This window comes from Rissa tridactyla, chromosome Z (genome assembly GCF_028500815.1).
Source record: "Rissa tridactyla isolate bRisTri1 chromosome Z, bRisTri1.patW.cur.20221130, whole genome shotgun sequence".
NCBI lineage: Eukaryota > Metazoa > Chordata > Aves > Charadriiformes > Laridae > Rissa > Rissa tridactyla.
Genome location: NC_071497.1, coordinates 3,745,557 through 3,761,385, shown reverse-complemented (window position 1 = coordinate 3,761,385; position 15,829 = coordinate 3,745,557). Strand labels below are relative to the sequence as shown.

At 41.0% G+C, this 15,829-nt stretch overlaps 1 protein-coding gene across 17 annotated transcripts in view; it reads left to right on the top strand.

The window, feature by feature from the left end:
• Window positions 1-15,829, top strand: part of ADGRV1 (adhesion G protein-coupled receptor V1) — a 304,201-nt gene that overhangs the window by 202,261 nt on the left and 86,111 nt on the right. For 16 of the 17 annotated variants that reach the window (XM_054186136.1, XM_054186133.1, XM_054186132.1 and 13 more), the window contains one exon: window positions 8,004-8,120. The exons of the other annotated variant lie outside the window; for it this stretch is intronic. In XM_054186136.1, coding sequence (XP_054042111.1) covers window positions 8,004-8,120 — 117 coding nt within the window. The remainder of the gene's footprint in view (window positions 1-8,003; window positions 8,121-15,829) is intronic. 17 annotated transcript variants of the gene reach the window in all.

The following is a 15,829-nucleotide window of genomic DNA, read 5'->3' as shown; positions in this document are numbered from 1 at the left end:
GCTTCGTGAATTCGTACTGTGAAACAGGAATTTACAGAAATTACAAAAATGTGACATAAGTATACTAATATGTTCTTCACTGGCATACTCCAGAGTTAACATTTGCAATATCAGTGCTGAAAGTTCCTGTTTTCTAGTATTTTTGAAGGCGTTGTGTAGCTAACATTGCAAGAGAGATACACTTAGGTCTTTGTAAAATAAATTTTTCAGTATTTACTGCTTGTAAGGCTGAAAATTTGGGACTGAATCCTGAGACAGACTGGTTCAAGTTGAGCGGTACATGGTAAATCAATTACCTACGGATTTCAACAGAAAAAACTTTTCAGTCCTCTTCGTTGGGTGTTTCATATTCTCTGACAAGGAATAGGGTATGTGATATGGTTTGACACAAAATGCAAGGAAAAGAGTTAAGTTTAAAAAAAAAAAGAAAAGGAATATTCTTTCATCAAAGTATTCCAAGTTCATCAGTTTCCCTGCAGTTCTGTGGAAGGGTCCTGGAGGGATGCCACCGTGTTGCCCGCTTAAGTACAGTGCTTTCCAAACAAGTTCACAACAGCTGGTGGAAGGTAAGATGCAGTCTTAAATCCAGAAGTAATTGGAAGTGCTGATATTTTTGATGTCTATTCAGAATCATTGGCTTTTATCACTCTTGAAATGTTAAATGCAGAGAAACAATGCTCCCCGTTCGGTAGAGTTCGAAAAATGCGTTCTTCCCAGTTTATAGTCGGTAGGACTGCAAACGTGTGTAGCTCCTTGTGTATTGTGTCTGGGCTGGGAGGGACGTAACCTTCGCCATAGCAGCCCTCATAGTGCTGTGCTGTGTATTTTTATCTAGACCAACGTTCACAACACACTGACGTTTTGGCTCCTGCTGAGCAGTGCCTGCACGGCACCAAGGCCGTCTCTCCAGCCTCCCCTCCATCACCACCCAAAGGCCAGTAGGCCGGGGGTGGGCAAGGGGTTGAGACCTCTGACCCCAGCTCACTAAAGGGATATTCCATACCATATGATGTCGTGCCCACCAAACAAACCTAAGGGGAAGGAGGATATTTAAGTTTCTTCAAAGGCACTCACAACTTTACCCATAGGTAAATTTTCCCATACATAATCTTGAATTTGATCATACAGTGATCAGTAGTATATTATGCTATAAATAATACGTGAATTTTGTACGTATGATAGTTTTCCAAAAAACTGACTCATTCCACTCTGTTCTGATATATACAGTTAAGGTCATTACTCGTGTCACAGAATCACAGAGGGCTGAGCTCGAAAAGTACCTCTGCAGTTCATCTTGTCCGACGCCCTGCTCAAGCAGGGCCACCTAGAGCCAGTTGCCCAGGACCGTGTCCTGATGGCTTTTGTACATCTCCAAGGACGGAGACTCCACGACCTCCCTTGGCAACCTGTGCCAGTGCTCAGTCACCCTCGCAGTGAAAAAGTGTTTCCTGATGTTCAGATGGAGCCTCCTGTGTTTCAGTTTGTGCCCACTGCCTCTGGCCCTGTCACTGGGCACCACCGAAACCACCACCTGGCTCCGTCCTCTGTGCATCCTCCCTTCGGGTATCTACATACATTAAAAAGATTCCCCTGAGCCTTCTCTTCTCCAGGCTGAACAGTCCCAGCTCCCTCAGGCTTTCCTTATAGGAGACATGCTCCATATATAATCATCCTCATGGCCCTTTGCTGGGCTTTCTCCAGTAGTTCAATGTCTCTCTTTTACTGGGGAGCCCAAAACTGGACATGGGACTCCAGGTGTGGAGTTACCAGTGCTGAGCAGAAGTGAAAGATCTTCTCCCTCAACCTGCTGGCAACACTCCTCCTAATGCAGCCCAGGATGCCATTAGCCAAGGACACATTGCTGAGTTGTGTTCATTTTCTCTCAACTTGGTGGACTTGATGTTCAAAAGGTCCCAGGGCCTTTTCAGCCAAACTACTGTCCAGCTGGGTAACCACCAACATGTACTGGTACATGGGGTCATTCCTTCCAAGTGCAAGACTTGGCACTTCCCCTTGCTTAACTTCATAAGGTTCCTGTCAGACAGTTTTTCCAGTCCATCTAGGTCCTTTTGGGTCACAGCACAATTCTCTGTTGTTTTTGCATTTCTCCCAGTTCAGTGTCATTTGCAAATGTCCTGAGGGTACAATCTGCCTCATCATCCAGGTCATTAATGAAGATGTTAAGCAGGAGCGGACCCAATATTGACCCCTGTGGTACACCACTAGTCACTGGCCTCCAACTAGACTTTGCACAGTTTATGACCACCCTCTCGACTTGGCCATTCAGCCAGTTTTCATCTCACCTCACTGTCTGTATATCTAGCCCATAAATCAACAGATGAGGACCTTATGGCAGACAGCGTCAAAGGACTTACTGAAGTCCAGGCAGACAATATCCACTGCTCTCCCTTCATCTACCAATCCCGTCACTTCATCATAGAAGTTTATCAAGTTGGTCAAGCTTGGTCAAGCTGACTACTCCTGATGATTTTCTCATCCTTAATGTGCCTGCAAATGGTTTCCAGGATTAGCTGCTCCATCACCTTCCCATGGATGGAGGTGAAGCTCGCCAGCCTGTAGCTGTCTGGGTCCTCCTTCTTGCCCTTCTTGAAGATGCAGATGACATTTGCTTTCCTTCAGTATTTGGGCACTTCTCCTAGTCACCATGATTGGCAAAGATCACCAAGAGTGTCCTTGCAATGACATCTGCCAGCTCCCTCAGCACTTGCGGATGCATCCCATCAGGCCCCATGATCCACTTTCTGAAGTATTCTCAGACCTGATCCTCTTCCACCAAGGGTACATCTTTCTTGCTCTAGCCTTACCCGCTGGGCTCTTCGACCTGGGATTACTGAAGGCTGATCTTGCTAGAAAAGACTGAGGCAGAGAAGACTCTGGTTCAAAGTAAAGATAACATTCATTTCCATGTGTCACGTGCTGTATCCTCATTTTAAACTCCATCATATGGTAGCATTTTAGCACTTACCATGACAAGTGTAATTACTGATGCTCTGTATTCCACTTATTTATTTTTCATACGTACTTCTTCTTATTTAAGTTTCAGCCAACCTACTCCTCAGTTGGCTGCTGTTTACCTGATTGGTAAACGGCTTCAGTCTTCAGGTCTTTCCTTTTTCTCTTTTATACAATATTCAAACAGCAACTTTCACTTAGACTCATTGTTTTCTCTGTAAATTTATCTGTAAATTAAAAAGGACAAGTTTAGTTCTGCTAATTCTGAACTTAGATTTTAATAAAGTCTTTTATCGGTGGAAAGTTGATTGATGCTTTCACATCATCTATAGTTGGCATCAACGAATATGCCATGTACATTTGGTTTGGTTGACAATAGTGGACTCTTGTGTGAAATTTTTGTCAATTTTTTTTTTTTTTTGTTATATGAATGAAGAGTAAATAATGTAAAATTTCTAGTAAAAATTTTCGGTGAGGCAGAAAAAGTAAATATATTAAGTGTGACTCCAAACAAAATCAAAATCTTCACACTTTCAGAGAAGATAGTGACGTCAAAGATCACCGCTGGGGTAAGAACAAGATAGTGAATAGAGTTTGTAGCATGGAGGGAAGGTTGTGGCTACTGAGGCAGAAGGAGAACCCAAAGGATAGGTCCATTCATAGGTTGGAACAAAAACAATCCGCATTCCTAACTTTGAAAATGTTGGCATGATACCTTGCAGGTCTGTCAGCAAGTGCTTTTAACAGATCCTTCACTTCAGAGTGCTACTCTGTGACTGAAAATTATATATTAAAAGTAATATATAGTAAAAAGCATAATCTTGGCAACTGTAGGCCCATTAATTAGTCTCAGAAGCATGTAAGAGTTTGGAAAAAAATTCTATCAAAAGACATAGAGATAAATGAAGCGAAGAATAAGACTCCCATGTGTTTATACTTGGATTGTGCCAGACTAGTCTGATAGTTTTCTTTGATGAGATAAATGCAGTAAAATACGTGATATGTCACATAATTAGTAAAATAATAATGGAGGAGAGTTAGACCAAGAATTCGGATGTGGGAAGAGACAGACTAATGGGAAAAGACAGCTGTGAGAGAGTGGCGCACAAAGAGAGGTATTTCATTCATCTTAAAGGACTCGTTTGTGGAACAGAAAATAACGTGCCCAGGCAAAATGTGCTGATGGCAGAAAGTAGAGAAGCACCGACAGTACAAAGTAATAGTGGGGTAGCGTACAGAAAGGTGTGAGTAGCTTTGAAGACTGAAGTGTGAAATACAGGGGTATTTCCTAGAATAAGGTGAAAAGCCGTAACTTGCAGGCTAACAAAAAAACCTTTAATTCTGTGGGAAGAGGTAGTCAACTGGAAACGAGCAGAAAAACTGTGTGTACCAGATGACCACCAAGGTATTGCCGTATACCATAAGAAGTACTTGCGTGGTAAATAGGGAGATAAGAAAAGTGTTGGGTGAGAAACTTCTGCAGCTCTTCTCCATCCAAGCCTGCGTACATGTTTTTGCAACCAAGAGACTCAAAGTGGCACCAGTACAGAGAAAGATGATGAAAGTGGCATGTAAGCTGCAGAGACCTGCAAGGACAGGTTTTCACACGTGTGAGTATTCAGTACATGGAATTACTTGGAGAAACAAGATAAATTGATCCAGGCGGATGCTGTACTCACGGAGCTAAACTGCTTTCACTGTCCAGCCCCACTTAGGCATCTCCACAGAGTACTGCGCTCTTCTGCGATTGGCTTATTTGACTTGGAAAAATGAAGTCTGAGGGAGAATACTGCTGCTTTCCGTGAATTCATGATAGTGCAAACCCCAAGGAGGAGGAAATCCTGTTTAACCTGAGAGGCTTCCAAGAAAAGAACAAACAGATGTAAATTGACCATGAATAAGTGCAGGCTGGAAACTAGGAGGCGGCTCTTAACTAGCAGAGGAGTGATGTTCTGAGACAGCCTAATGCTTGGAAACAGTGCTTCAAAAACACTCTTCTTCATACAGAAACGTACGGTTTTGTAAATCATCTGGTTTTATTCATTTGTAGTTTGGTGTTGATGACTTAGGTTGAACGCCCAGGTGCTAATTTCCTTCAAGTAATGGCTAGGTAATTATCGTAGAGTTACAAAGGAATTGCAGTTAATTAATCAAATATCCTTTGCTTAATTAACTGAGCAAATGACTGTCAGATGGGAACCCTGTCAAAGATATTTTTGCCTTTTAACAGAAGGGCATTAATTTATTGTCTTTTATTTTTAAACTTTTATTTTTTCATTTTGTCAAGAGGACCCGTGTGAGTGACACGCTATCACTGTAAGTTTGAGTGGGGAACAGGTCCGTCACACACAAATTAACAAAATTTGCAGCTTGCTACTTGAGTGACTTAAGTCACTTGTTATCTCTTAGTTAAATCATTTTTGGGTCAAGACTGACCACTTTGACAAGTTCCAGGAAGAAGCATTATGTTACAATCTTGGTGTAGAAGCAGATGGCAGGTTACAAAGATTGTTTGAACGGGGGTATTTAAAATCTCTGTAAAAAGGGCTCTAAATAACTGGTATCAAAAGGAACCCATACAATATGTATTTTTTAATGTTGCAAGGGGGAACAACTTATTTGAATATACGGTACGTATTTTGCTTATTAAAGTAATAGGTTCATTACAAAAGATTGCCCACTACGGTGAAAAACTAAGCAAAGTACAGAAGACAAGAGGCAGTTAGGTCTGAAGAACTATTTATTTGGAAGGCGCTTTTTTGTACGTTTCCCTAATGACCTCAGATGTTATGGGGGAAAGGTCTATTCAGTGGCCTGCACTCCGTGTGTTTCTGCTAAATTTTAGTGCATTGCATTTTACGCTGTTAAGTGCCAAGGTAGCCAGCATTTGTCAGAACAGCGTAGATAAAGTACAGTCTTTTCTCTCAACATTTCAAAATACGTTCTTAACATTTGATTGTTATGTTATAATCCAATTCTCACTTGTATCTTCTGCCCAAAATGCAAGATCACACTTTTATGAAAATAATGTGTAAATGTTTCTTTGCATCTTACCTTTTTAGCCTTTTTTTTTTACTAAAACACTGTAATGCCACTAATTACAATGATTACTTCAGCCGTGTTGCTGTTTTACTTCTTCAACAAGAGTCAGTATCCGTGAAGTTATGCATTTTTAGCAAAAATTTGGACTCTTTGCATTGTTTTGGTTAGAAAAATGTTGTCATAGCGATATACTACTCTTTTTTAATAAAAAAAGGTACAAAAATTATTTTTCTTGAAACGCAGAAAAAGGCTATATTGCAGATGCAACATGCTTTCAAGCCAACGTTCAACCCGGAAGGTGCTAAAAACAAGTTTTCCAGGACTCAGTCAGTCTGCTTTTGTGTTTTCATCCCTTTTTTCTCTCTGTCTGTAGCCTAACAGTCTGTCCTTGACATATACACAAGCCTTTGGAGAGCAAAAGGTGGTAAAGCCTCTCCACCCAGATACGCGCGGTATTTTGCATACTGTGAGTAGAAGCATTTGCTCAAGTTTTAGGAAAAGTACTGCTGGTACTGTTGGAGCTAGCTGGTGCTATGGAGTTGTTTACCCAAACATTTCTTGTGTTTAGCCCTAGTGGAAGGCAGCTATTGCACACGCATTTCCATTGTGCTTAACCCACTCCAGACAATGGGGTTTGTTTTAGCGGCAGTCAGGATTTAGCAACTAGCAGTCTGTATTAAGCTGCGTGTTAACCTTTTAATACCTGAAGGGTTATGTGGCTGGCCGTGGTTAGACTCCGGCTCCCAGCAGCAGACAGATGAACCTCATATGAAATACTAAAAGTGCATTTTTTTCCTTTAGATAATGAAATGCATCTCATAGCCGCTTTCGGTTCAGTTGCTGTCCCGTTGCTTATTCTTATTCTTTCATTTCATGGTAACAGATAACGTTGTCTGTATGTCGATACACATACAACGATTTTATAGTAAACAGACTGCGTGTTACCCAATACCATACATGCATTTTTGTTGTAAATACAATGTCCAGGTCTATGCCAAATTACTTGGTATACTTTTGCGTCCTTCGCCACACTACCTCCTGGTTTTATATACATAAAATCAGTCTGCACAGTCTATGAGTTAATATTACTAGCAAGTCAATGGGCTGTTGGTCAAAATAGTAGTATTCCTTGTAAAGGAAAGGAAAAATCATCAGTTACGGCAGGTTCAGTAGGTAAATTGAGCCTTTATTTATGTGAACACTTTAATTCTTTAACGAAGTCTGCTTGTAGAACTATTTTCTCTCTAAAGAAATTCACAGAGGACAGAGCTCAAAGTTTCTGAGTTGTGATTTAATGTTAAGGGCTATATTGAAATGGTTTAGCAGCATTCATCGCAGTCAAGAGTTGGAATACCTTTGTTCCTTAGACAATGCATTGTCCAATGTATAGTCCTTTGACGTTTGGCATGTCTGCAGAAAAAAAACCCACATCTGCTCTGTGAGTGTGAAATCCTACTCTGCTCTTAGGCAACAGAAAAAATGCTTCCTCCCTTTTGTCCAGTATGGCTGTCTTATGTGACGGGGTATAGTATCGCTACGTGTCTGACAGTCTGAAGACAGGGAATGCCCCTTGAGTTTGTTCGTTTGTTTGTTTGATAACATTTCTGGCCTTACTGAAATCAGAATCTTTTTATTTCATGGTGGAGAATCTCCACCCTCAGTTACAAAACTGGTGTCTAGTGTTGCACGGCAATTACTCTGGGTAACAATATTAAACAATTAAGGGTCTCTCTAGTGTTTTCAGATATGGACGTAATGGATACTAGATTGTCTGCAAAAAGTTTAAAGCTAGTTTTGTGGCTGACAGTGTTAAAGGGCCACATCTTTGGGGTGAATATTAAATGTCCAAGGTATGTCTCCTGAGTCTCTGGAACAGTAACGGAGTGTATATTTTACTTCCCAACTGAAAATATTTTTTTTTCTCATTATTATTATTAAATTAATTTTGTTTAATTCCAATATGCATGTATTCATTTTTTTCCCTGCAGATTTCATTTCTGGCCTCTGCTTACATGAGCCAACATCTCTCAGAGGAGAGCTGCTCTGCCCTTGCATCTGTTACCCATTACCTTTACCTCTGCCAGTTCAGCTGGATGCTTATTCAGGTTGGTCCCTTAGTCTTTTTCACCCCTCCCCCAAAGCCTCTGTAAAAGTAAACTGAGACTGTTTCTAGTAAATCGTAGTATATGTATCTCTGCAATTCAGTGCTAGTAGAAAGGCAAAGCATTACATGGTCTTTATTAAACCTAGAGTGTCACTGCTCCAAGGGTAAATATTTGAACCCTATAAAGACTTTTTCCACTAATACACATTACAACTGTGTAAGAATTTCCACATCTCACTTCATCCTGTAGAAGTTACTGTCTCAAAACACTGAAGCACTATTTTTATTAGAGTTAATAGCTTTTCTGAGCATCTCTTATTTGATCTTTTGAAACAGTCTCTTACAGGTGAGACATAAGTGTAAACCACACTGTAATTTTTTGACTCAGTAGCATTTTAGTCATTAGACTTGCGTAATTGACAAACATACGTTTCATAAGTTTGCATTACAATAAGGAGCATATACATTCGTAAATATTGCCAGAGTTTTGACAGAATCAGAGAACATTCAGGTTGGAAAAGACCTTCAAGATCATCAAGTCCAACCGCTAACCCAAGCACTGCCAAGTCCACCACTAAACCAGGTCCCTCAGGACCACGTCTACACGTCCTTTAAATACCTCCCGGGATGGTGACTCCACCACTTCCCTGGGCAGCCTGTTCCTGTGCTTGACAACCCTTGTGGTGAAGAAATTTTTCCTAATATCCAATCTAAACCTCCCCTGGCACAACTTGAGGCCAATTTCCTCTTGTCCTATCGCTTGTTACCTGGGAGAAGAGAATAAACCCCACCTCACACACCCTCCTTTCAGGGAGCTGTAGAGAGCGAGAAGGTCTCCCCTCAGCCTCCTTCTCTCCAGGCTGAACACCCCCAGCTCCCTCAGCCGCTCCTCACAAGACTTGTGCTCCAGGCCCCTCACCAGCTCTGTTGCTGTTTTGACACGTTATAGAACAGTAAATGGTGCAAAACCCAATTGAACTAACGCGTGAGACCATGAACAATCAAATTTGTTATGGAAAATTACTAGTTGTAATTTAGTCAAAATAACAAGCTGTGATGTTATTTGGAAAATACATTATCATACCCTTGTCTAGAAATGCATTTTTAGCACTAATGTGTGAATTATGCCATTTCTTTGACTGTTATTTTAATAGGGTTTGCCCATAGCAGATTTATTGTAGCATACAGCTTTATATATGCAGCTCCGTGCATTACCACACAAACCCTCCAATATGCAGGTTGTCAGGCCAAACCAAAAATTACAAATTAGGCTATATTACAAATACAGCATTCTCTCCCAGTGACATTCATGTGGTAGCTGGCATTTTCCTGGGATTATGTCAGGCTCACTTTCACTGAGAACCCCAGCAGCGTCTCTGACAGCCCCACTGTGCCCGTTGGTCTCAGCCACCTACAAGTAGACAGTCTGTCACGTACACTGCTCGTAAAAATGGAGCGGAGACTAAACTGCTCTGTCTCTAGAGATACTAATACTCTTTTTATTCTTGTTGGTTTTCCTGAATTTATACAGTTAGCCAGATTAAATATTCTCTCCAGTGGATTTTACTTTCTACTGTCTCAATACAGAAACTTTGCTGCTGTACTTCTCCTTCACCTAGCTTGGCTTATGACTTTCTCTTAGGTTAACCAACCTACGTTATGTTGTGAGCTGTAAATTATATTCTTCTTTGCAGCTGCTCATTCACTTCATTCCTACATCGCTTCAGTTCTCTTGGGCATTTAATATTTTGGGCAGACAAAGTAATGCTTTTAAATTGCTGTTTTACTGGGATATCTCATGTTTTGACTGCTCAGGGTTTGATAGTGTTTCATCTTCCCACCCTACCCATGTTACATTACATTAAGTTGCAAAAGGATTCCCGTGTCAAATGCTTGCTCTTCCAAGGATTAATCACTTGCAGTGACAGAAAAACTGTATGACTATTAACAGTTGGTCATTTTTATGGCTTTAGTTGAAATCCATTGTTATTTTTGATAGAGTAGACTTTGGCCAGGTCCTGTGAACTTGCACGTCCCATTGCATTTAGTGGAGTCTCAGGCTTGTGTTAGTCATGAAGACTCTTCATGCAAATCTGAGGGGACCAAGGTTCCTAAGGGGGAATCCTTTATAGCCTGCTGAGTGATGAGCTGACAGGGGAGTAAAACTCAGAGTGAAAGAATTGCCCCTTTTTGTAGGTGTAGTTCTTCATCTGTGAATAATTTCTGCAGTTTGACAGACCCAAAAGGAAAGAAATCATCTGAAATGTAGGTCAACCCAGCCCTCAGCTACGATTTACTCCTCTTGATTGAAAATAGGTCCTGAATTTATATTTCTCATTGCAGAGTGAGGCAGTAATGCCAGGGCACTTAAGAAGTGCTGTACTTGAGCTTGTCCCCATGACAATATTAGCAAAGCTTGTGGATCCAAGGGAAAAACAGACTGATTTGGGAAGTCTAGATGCTACTGCTGCCTAAACAGCAGATTCGAATGCCTGGGAAATGAATGTTCGTATTTCTCAGCATGGCATACTTAATACACGTGACTTGATTTGCAAGGCAGAATTAATAATGTATTTATACTTAAATGGGACTTAAATACTTCTCTCTGGGAAACAGCAAAAATACGCGAACAGATTCTGTATCACTCATGCAGTCGCTCTGCCCTCTGTGAGGCTGTGTACCTTAGTGCATATGCTTGGTCAGTAACCCTTTTTATAAAAAATCTGCTGGTGTCAGTCTTGATCACTGCATACAGAAGCGGGTGAATGTGATAATCGAGTGCAAGCAGCATGCAGATATGTGCAGATATGGGGAACTGAAACAGGCAGAAAATCCAGACCATTTTAAGTGATCGAAATGTGACGGAGCAACATTTCCAAGCAGCAAAAGTCTATAGGAAACCCCAGATTTAACAGTGCAGTTGGACCTAATACAGATTCAGTTCTGTAGTCTAGATCAAAGATCTTCACTTTCTGGACTCTAGGACAACTTCCTTACCTTTTTGTCCTCATCTTTCCATCTTCTGCAGATTGCTAAGTATAGTGCTTATACTTAGCATTTTATCATATTTCAATAGTGGTTACAACAGAAAAATCTATAGCTTCAGATTCTAATTCTTTTTTGATTCTTAGCTTCTTGTATTTGCAGTTACATTTGATATCAGTATCTGTACTACACACGTAGCTACTACCCACAAATTGACTGAGAGGCAGGAATGAAGATAACCTTGGGGATCATTTAGTCCATTTCCAGAGTCCAAACAAAGGCCATGTCGAACCATCCTTGCTCATCAGTTTGTTCCTGTCTGTCCCTTTGTATTGCATTGTCTTGTTTCTAGGCTTTTATGGGGAGATTTTTATAAGTTGCAGAATGTTGATACCATTACCCAGTTTTCTAAGGATGAGGCTTTCTTGACTGCAGAAAGAAAGGAGTAAGCAAGGTGCAAATGACTCTTTGTGCCCAAAGAGTGAGCTTAGCTTGAAACATTTTCCTTATGGCTGAAACTCAAAAGTCTCATCCTGACGAACGTCCCTTCATACCAATGAACATTGCTAGAGTGTAAGCCTGTATTTTCAAATGCAGTCTGCATTTTTATCGAGGAGCACACAATAAGGATGCCTTTCTGTATTGTTTATGTTCTTCCCATGACAAATCTGTACTATGGCAACCATTTATTAGGAAAAATAATTTTCTTCTTTCAGCATTTTCTAACCAGTTACCAAAAAAAAAAAAGTTACGAAAAAAATAAAATTTAAAAGCTGTCTTTTGAGAAAAAAAATAAAATTGTGTAGTTCTCAATTAACAATTCTGATGTAGAGTAAACTTACACAAAAAGGCAGGCTCTACTTTTTGAGCTGTTGCTACAGTGGAGTAAATCAACAGCAGAAGTGGCAGTTCAGTGAGCAAACCAGAGTGAATGTCATGAGCTTGCTGTCACCCATATCTGAATCCTCCTCCTTTGTGGCACCTTAAATTTTCTATGAATTTATTGCAGACTTATAAGACAAGTACTTATTTTACAATAAGTTTAATGCTTATTTTTGAGAATGATTTAGGGACTGCTTAACAGCTTTGAAAAAGGAATTGTATGAAAGCATGCGACCATTCCGAACATGAAGTCTGTGACCATTCCTAAAAAGAAGGAAGAAGGGAAAACAGAAGTTTTCCCACTGCATTGGGAAAGACTTTATTTAAAGTATTTTTCTGCTAATATTTACCGGGTAGCCACAGATTATCACTAAAGATAAATGAATGAATAAAGAAAGAAACAAAAGCACTCCAGTTTTGCGAAGGTAATTTCAATTAATTGTCTCATTCTAAAAGAAAAAAGCTTCACTGGAGTTCTCATTGTCTCATTAGAGTGTTGTTTGAATTCGTAATTGTTTCGCATTCTACGTCAGAACAATCACAATTCGTACATTTGTTCCTCCACCTGAGCAGCTGGGAAAAGGACTGTGTGTTTTATTCTTCCATAGAACTGGTTATTGTTGCAGCATGGCAACAGGAAAGGATTTGCTAAAATTAGTTCCACTCTTTGTATTTAATTGATTAAATTTTGGAACGTCAAAAAGGGTTGAAGAGAAGAACTTGTAATTATCAGGATAGAAATGTCAACGCGCAGGAAATGGTGAACTATCCAAACCCCTTTACATCTTTGCAGCAGCACTGGAGTTAAAGTGTTCTTCTGTGGTAAATGAGGTGAGATAGGTAAATGTGGCTAAACAAACACGGAGCAAGGACATGAAGTGCAATTTCTTAGAAAGCAATCTCATTTGGATGACTGAGAACAATGTTCACCAGATTGTCAGAATTAGTAGAACCAACAATCCCTGAGCATAATGGCATCAATCAGTTCAAGGATTTTGCTGTCTGGAAATGCTGGCAGTGAAGCACAGCCTAGTCAGGACTACAAGGACGTGTAATTTGAAGAATGTTTATTGGCATAAGGTGATAAACAGAATCTTGAGTGGGTTCTCAAGCCCATACAAAAGTTAAGAGAGAAAAGGTCAACCAGTAAGAAGGGAAAATCTTTTCACAAACTGTGGATTTTTTTTCCAAGTCTTTTTAACGTTTTCTTCCTGTGAAAGTCCAACAATGAATAGTCTTTCTGTTTTCTCTCAAGCTCAGTTACAGTTATATGGTAGGATTTCCCCGTGTTCTTTTAAGGAAAACAAACTGCTTTTGTTCACATAGCACCAATCACCAAATGAAAATAATAAATACCATAATAATTACTACATAATTAATATAATTACATACGCTGGACATATTTATAAAATGTCATTTTCTAGGGGAGCATTTAAAGTGCTTACTAAACTAATAATTTTTTGGAAAACACGTTGTTAGCATATGCAATGTTCTTTATGATTCATGAAAGAAAGTTTTGTATATTCATGCTATATAAATCACAGAAAAAAAATGTAATCATAATTAACTGATGGGACTTACGTAAGGAGTCCACAAACCACTAATTAAGTACTTGATTGTGAAAATTCAGTCTGCCTGAAGAAATCGGTAAACAAACCCTTGGCTGAAGGGAATCTGCAAAATTTTACGAACACAAATAATCGCTTTGCAATTGTCTTGTCACTGTACGTGGGATTTACCTATCCTAACAATAGAGAGCTGCAAATTAAGCATATAAATCAACATTTTCCTATGGAGTCCCTGGGTATACAATGGGGAGATGGGTCTGATTGGGTAAGGATCAGTGGGTGCCTGAAGATGTCTGTCCTCTCTGTCCATTATCTATCAAGACAGGCTCGAGGCACGAGCTTGAATTTGATGCCCTCTAGACAGACAAAGACAAAAATAGTCCTTCATTCACTCCATATAAAAGGCCGAAAATACTTACATAACATGCAGAGCTATAACTGGTATAATACATTCGAAGTGGAGGACGTGACGAAATATTTTGCAAGGCATATTCTTATTGTGGATGGTTTAGGTGTTTATTAGAAAGTAGTAATGTGTGTAGATGTTTATAACTAAAAGCTTAGCACATTGTAAATCATTTCGACTCTTAGCCTCTTACAGAAAATGCAAAGATCCAAGCAAAACTTCAGGCTTTTTGTTTTACTTGAAAGGTTTCCTTGCTCATACTACCAGTTATTTCAAGGGATTTCAACTTCTTCATTGTGATTCATATATGTTTTAAGTTCTTGGTTACACTGTTTGGTGATGAGTTGATCATAAGAAGACACAGGGTGTTGTAGAGATGCATGTGAATTTACATTCACTTATTTGCATTTTTTTTCTCAAACTCTCATACAAATACTGCACAGAATTACAGAACCATTGAAGTTGCAGGGATATCTTGAGACTGTCTGGTCCAACACCCTGTCTCAAGCAGGTTCAGCTAGGGCAGGTTGTTCAGGACCATGTTCAGTCATGTTTTGATTATATCTAAGGATGGAGACTCCACAACCTCTCTGGGCAACTTGGGCCCCACAGCAAAAAAGCTTTTTCTTGTGTTCAGATGAAATTTCATGTATATTAATTTGCGCCTGTTGCCTCCTGTCCTGCCATTGGGCACCACTGAGGAGGGTCTGGCTCCCTCTTCATCTCTCCCTCCCATCAGGTATTTGTACACATGGATAAGATCCCCCTAAAACCCTCTTCTCCAGGCTGTAGAGTCCCAGCTCTCTCAGCCTTTCCTCATAGGAGAGATGCTCCAGTCTATTGATCATCTCCATGGTCCTTTGCTGGACTTGCTCCATGTCTCTGTTGTTCTGGAGAGCCCAGAACTGGACCACAGTCAGAACCTTTCATAGAATCATAGAATCATAGGGTTGGAAGGGACCTCTGGAGATCATCTAGTCCAACCCCCTCCCAGAGCAGGGTCACCCACAGCAGGCGGCACAGGAACACATCCAGGCAGGGTTGGAATGTCTCCAGAGACGGAGACTCCACCACCTCTCTGGGCAGCCTGTGCCAGGGCTCTGCCACCCTCAAAGTGAAGAAGTTCCTCCTCATGTTTAGGTGGAACTTCCGATGCTCAAGTTTGTGCCCGTTACCTCTTGTCCAGTCACTAGGCACCACTGAAAAGAGCCTGGTCCCATCCTCCTGACACCCACCCTTTAAGTATTTATAAGTGTCGATAAGGTCCCCCCTCAGGCGTCTTTTTTCCAGACTGAAGAGACCCAAATCCCTCAGCCTTTCTGCATCAGAGAGGTGTTCCAGTCCCCTCATCGTCTTGGTAGCCCCTTGCTGTCCCCTCTGCAGCAGTTCCCTGTCCCTCTTGAACCGGGGAGCCCAGAACTGGACCCAGCACTCCAGGTGTGGCCACACCAAGGCAGAGCAGAAGGGGAGGATGACCTCCTTCGACCTGCTGGCCACACTCTTCTCGATGGCCCCCAGGATGCCATTGGCCTTCTTGGCCACGAGGGCACATTGCTGCCTCATGGTCATCCTGTGGTCCACCAGGACTCCCAGGTCTCTTTCCACAGAGCTGCTCTCCAGCAGGTCAGCCCCAACCTGTCCTGGTGCGGGGGGTTATTCCTCCCCAGGTGCAGCACCCTACACTTGCCCTTGTTGAATTTCATAAGGTTCGTCTCTGCTCAACTCTCCAGCCTGTCCAGGTCTCTCTGGATGGCGGCACAGCCTTCCGGTGTGTCAGCCACCCCCGCCAGCTTTGCGTCATCGGCAAACTTGCCGAGGGTGCACTCCATCCCTTCATCCAGGTCATTGATGAATATATTGAACAGGACT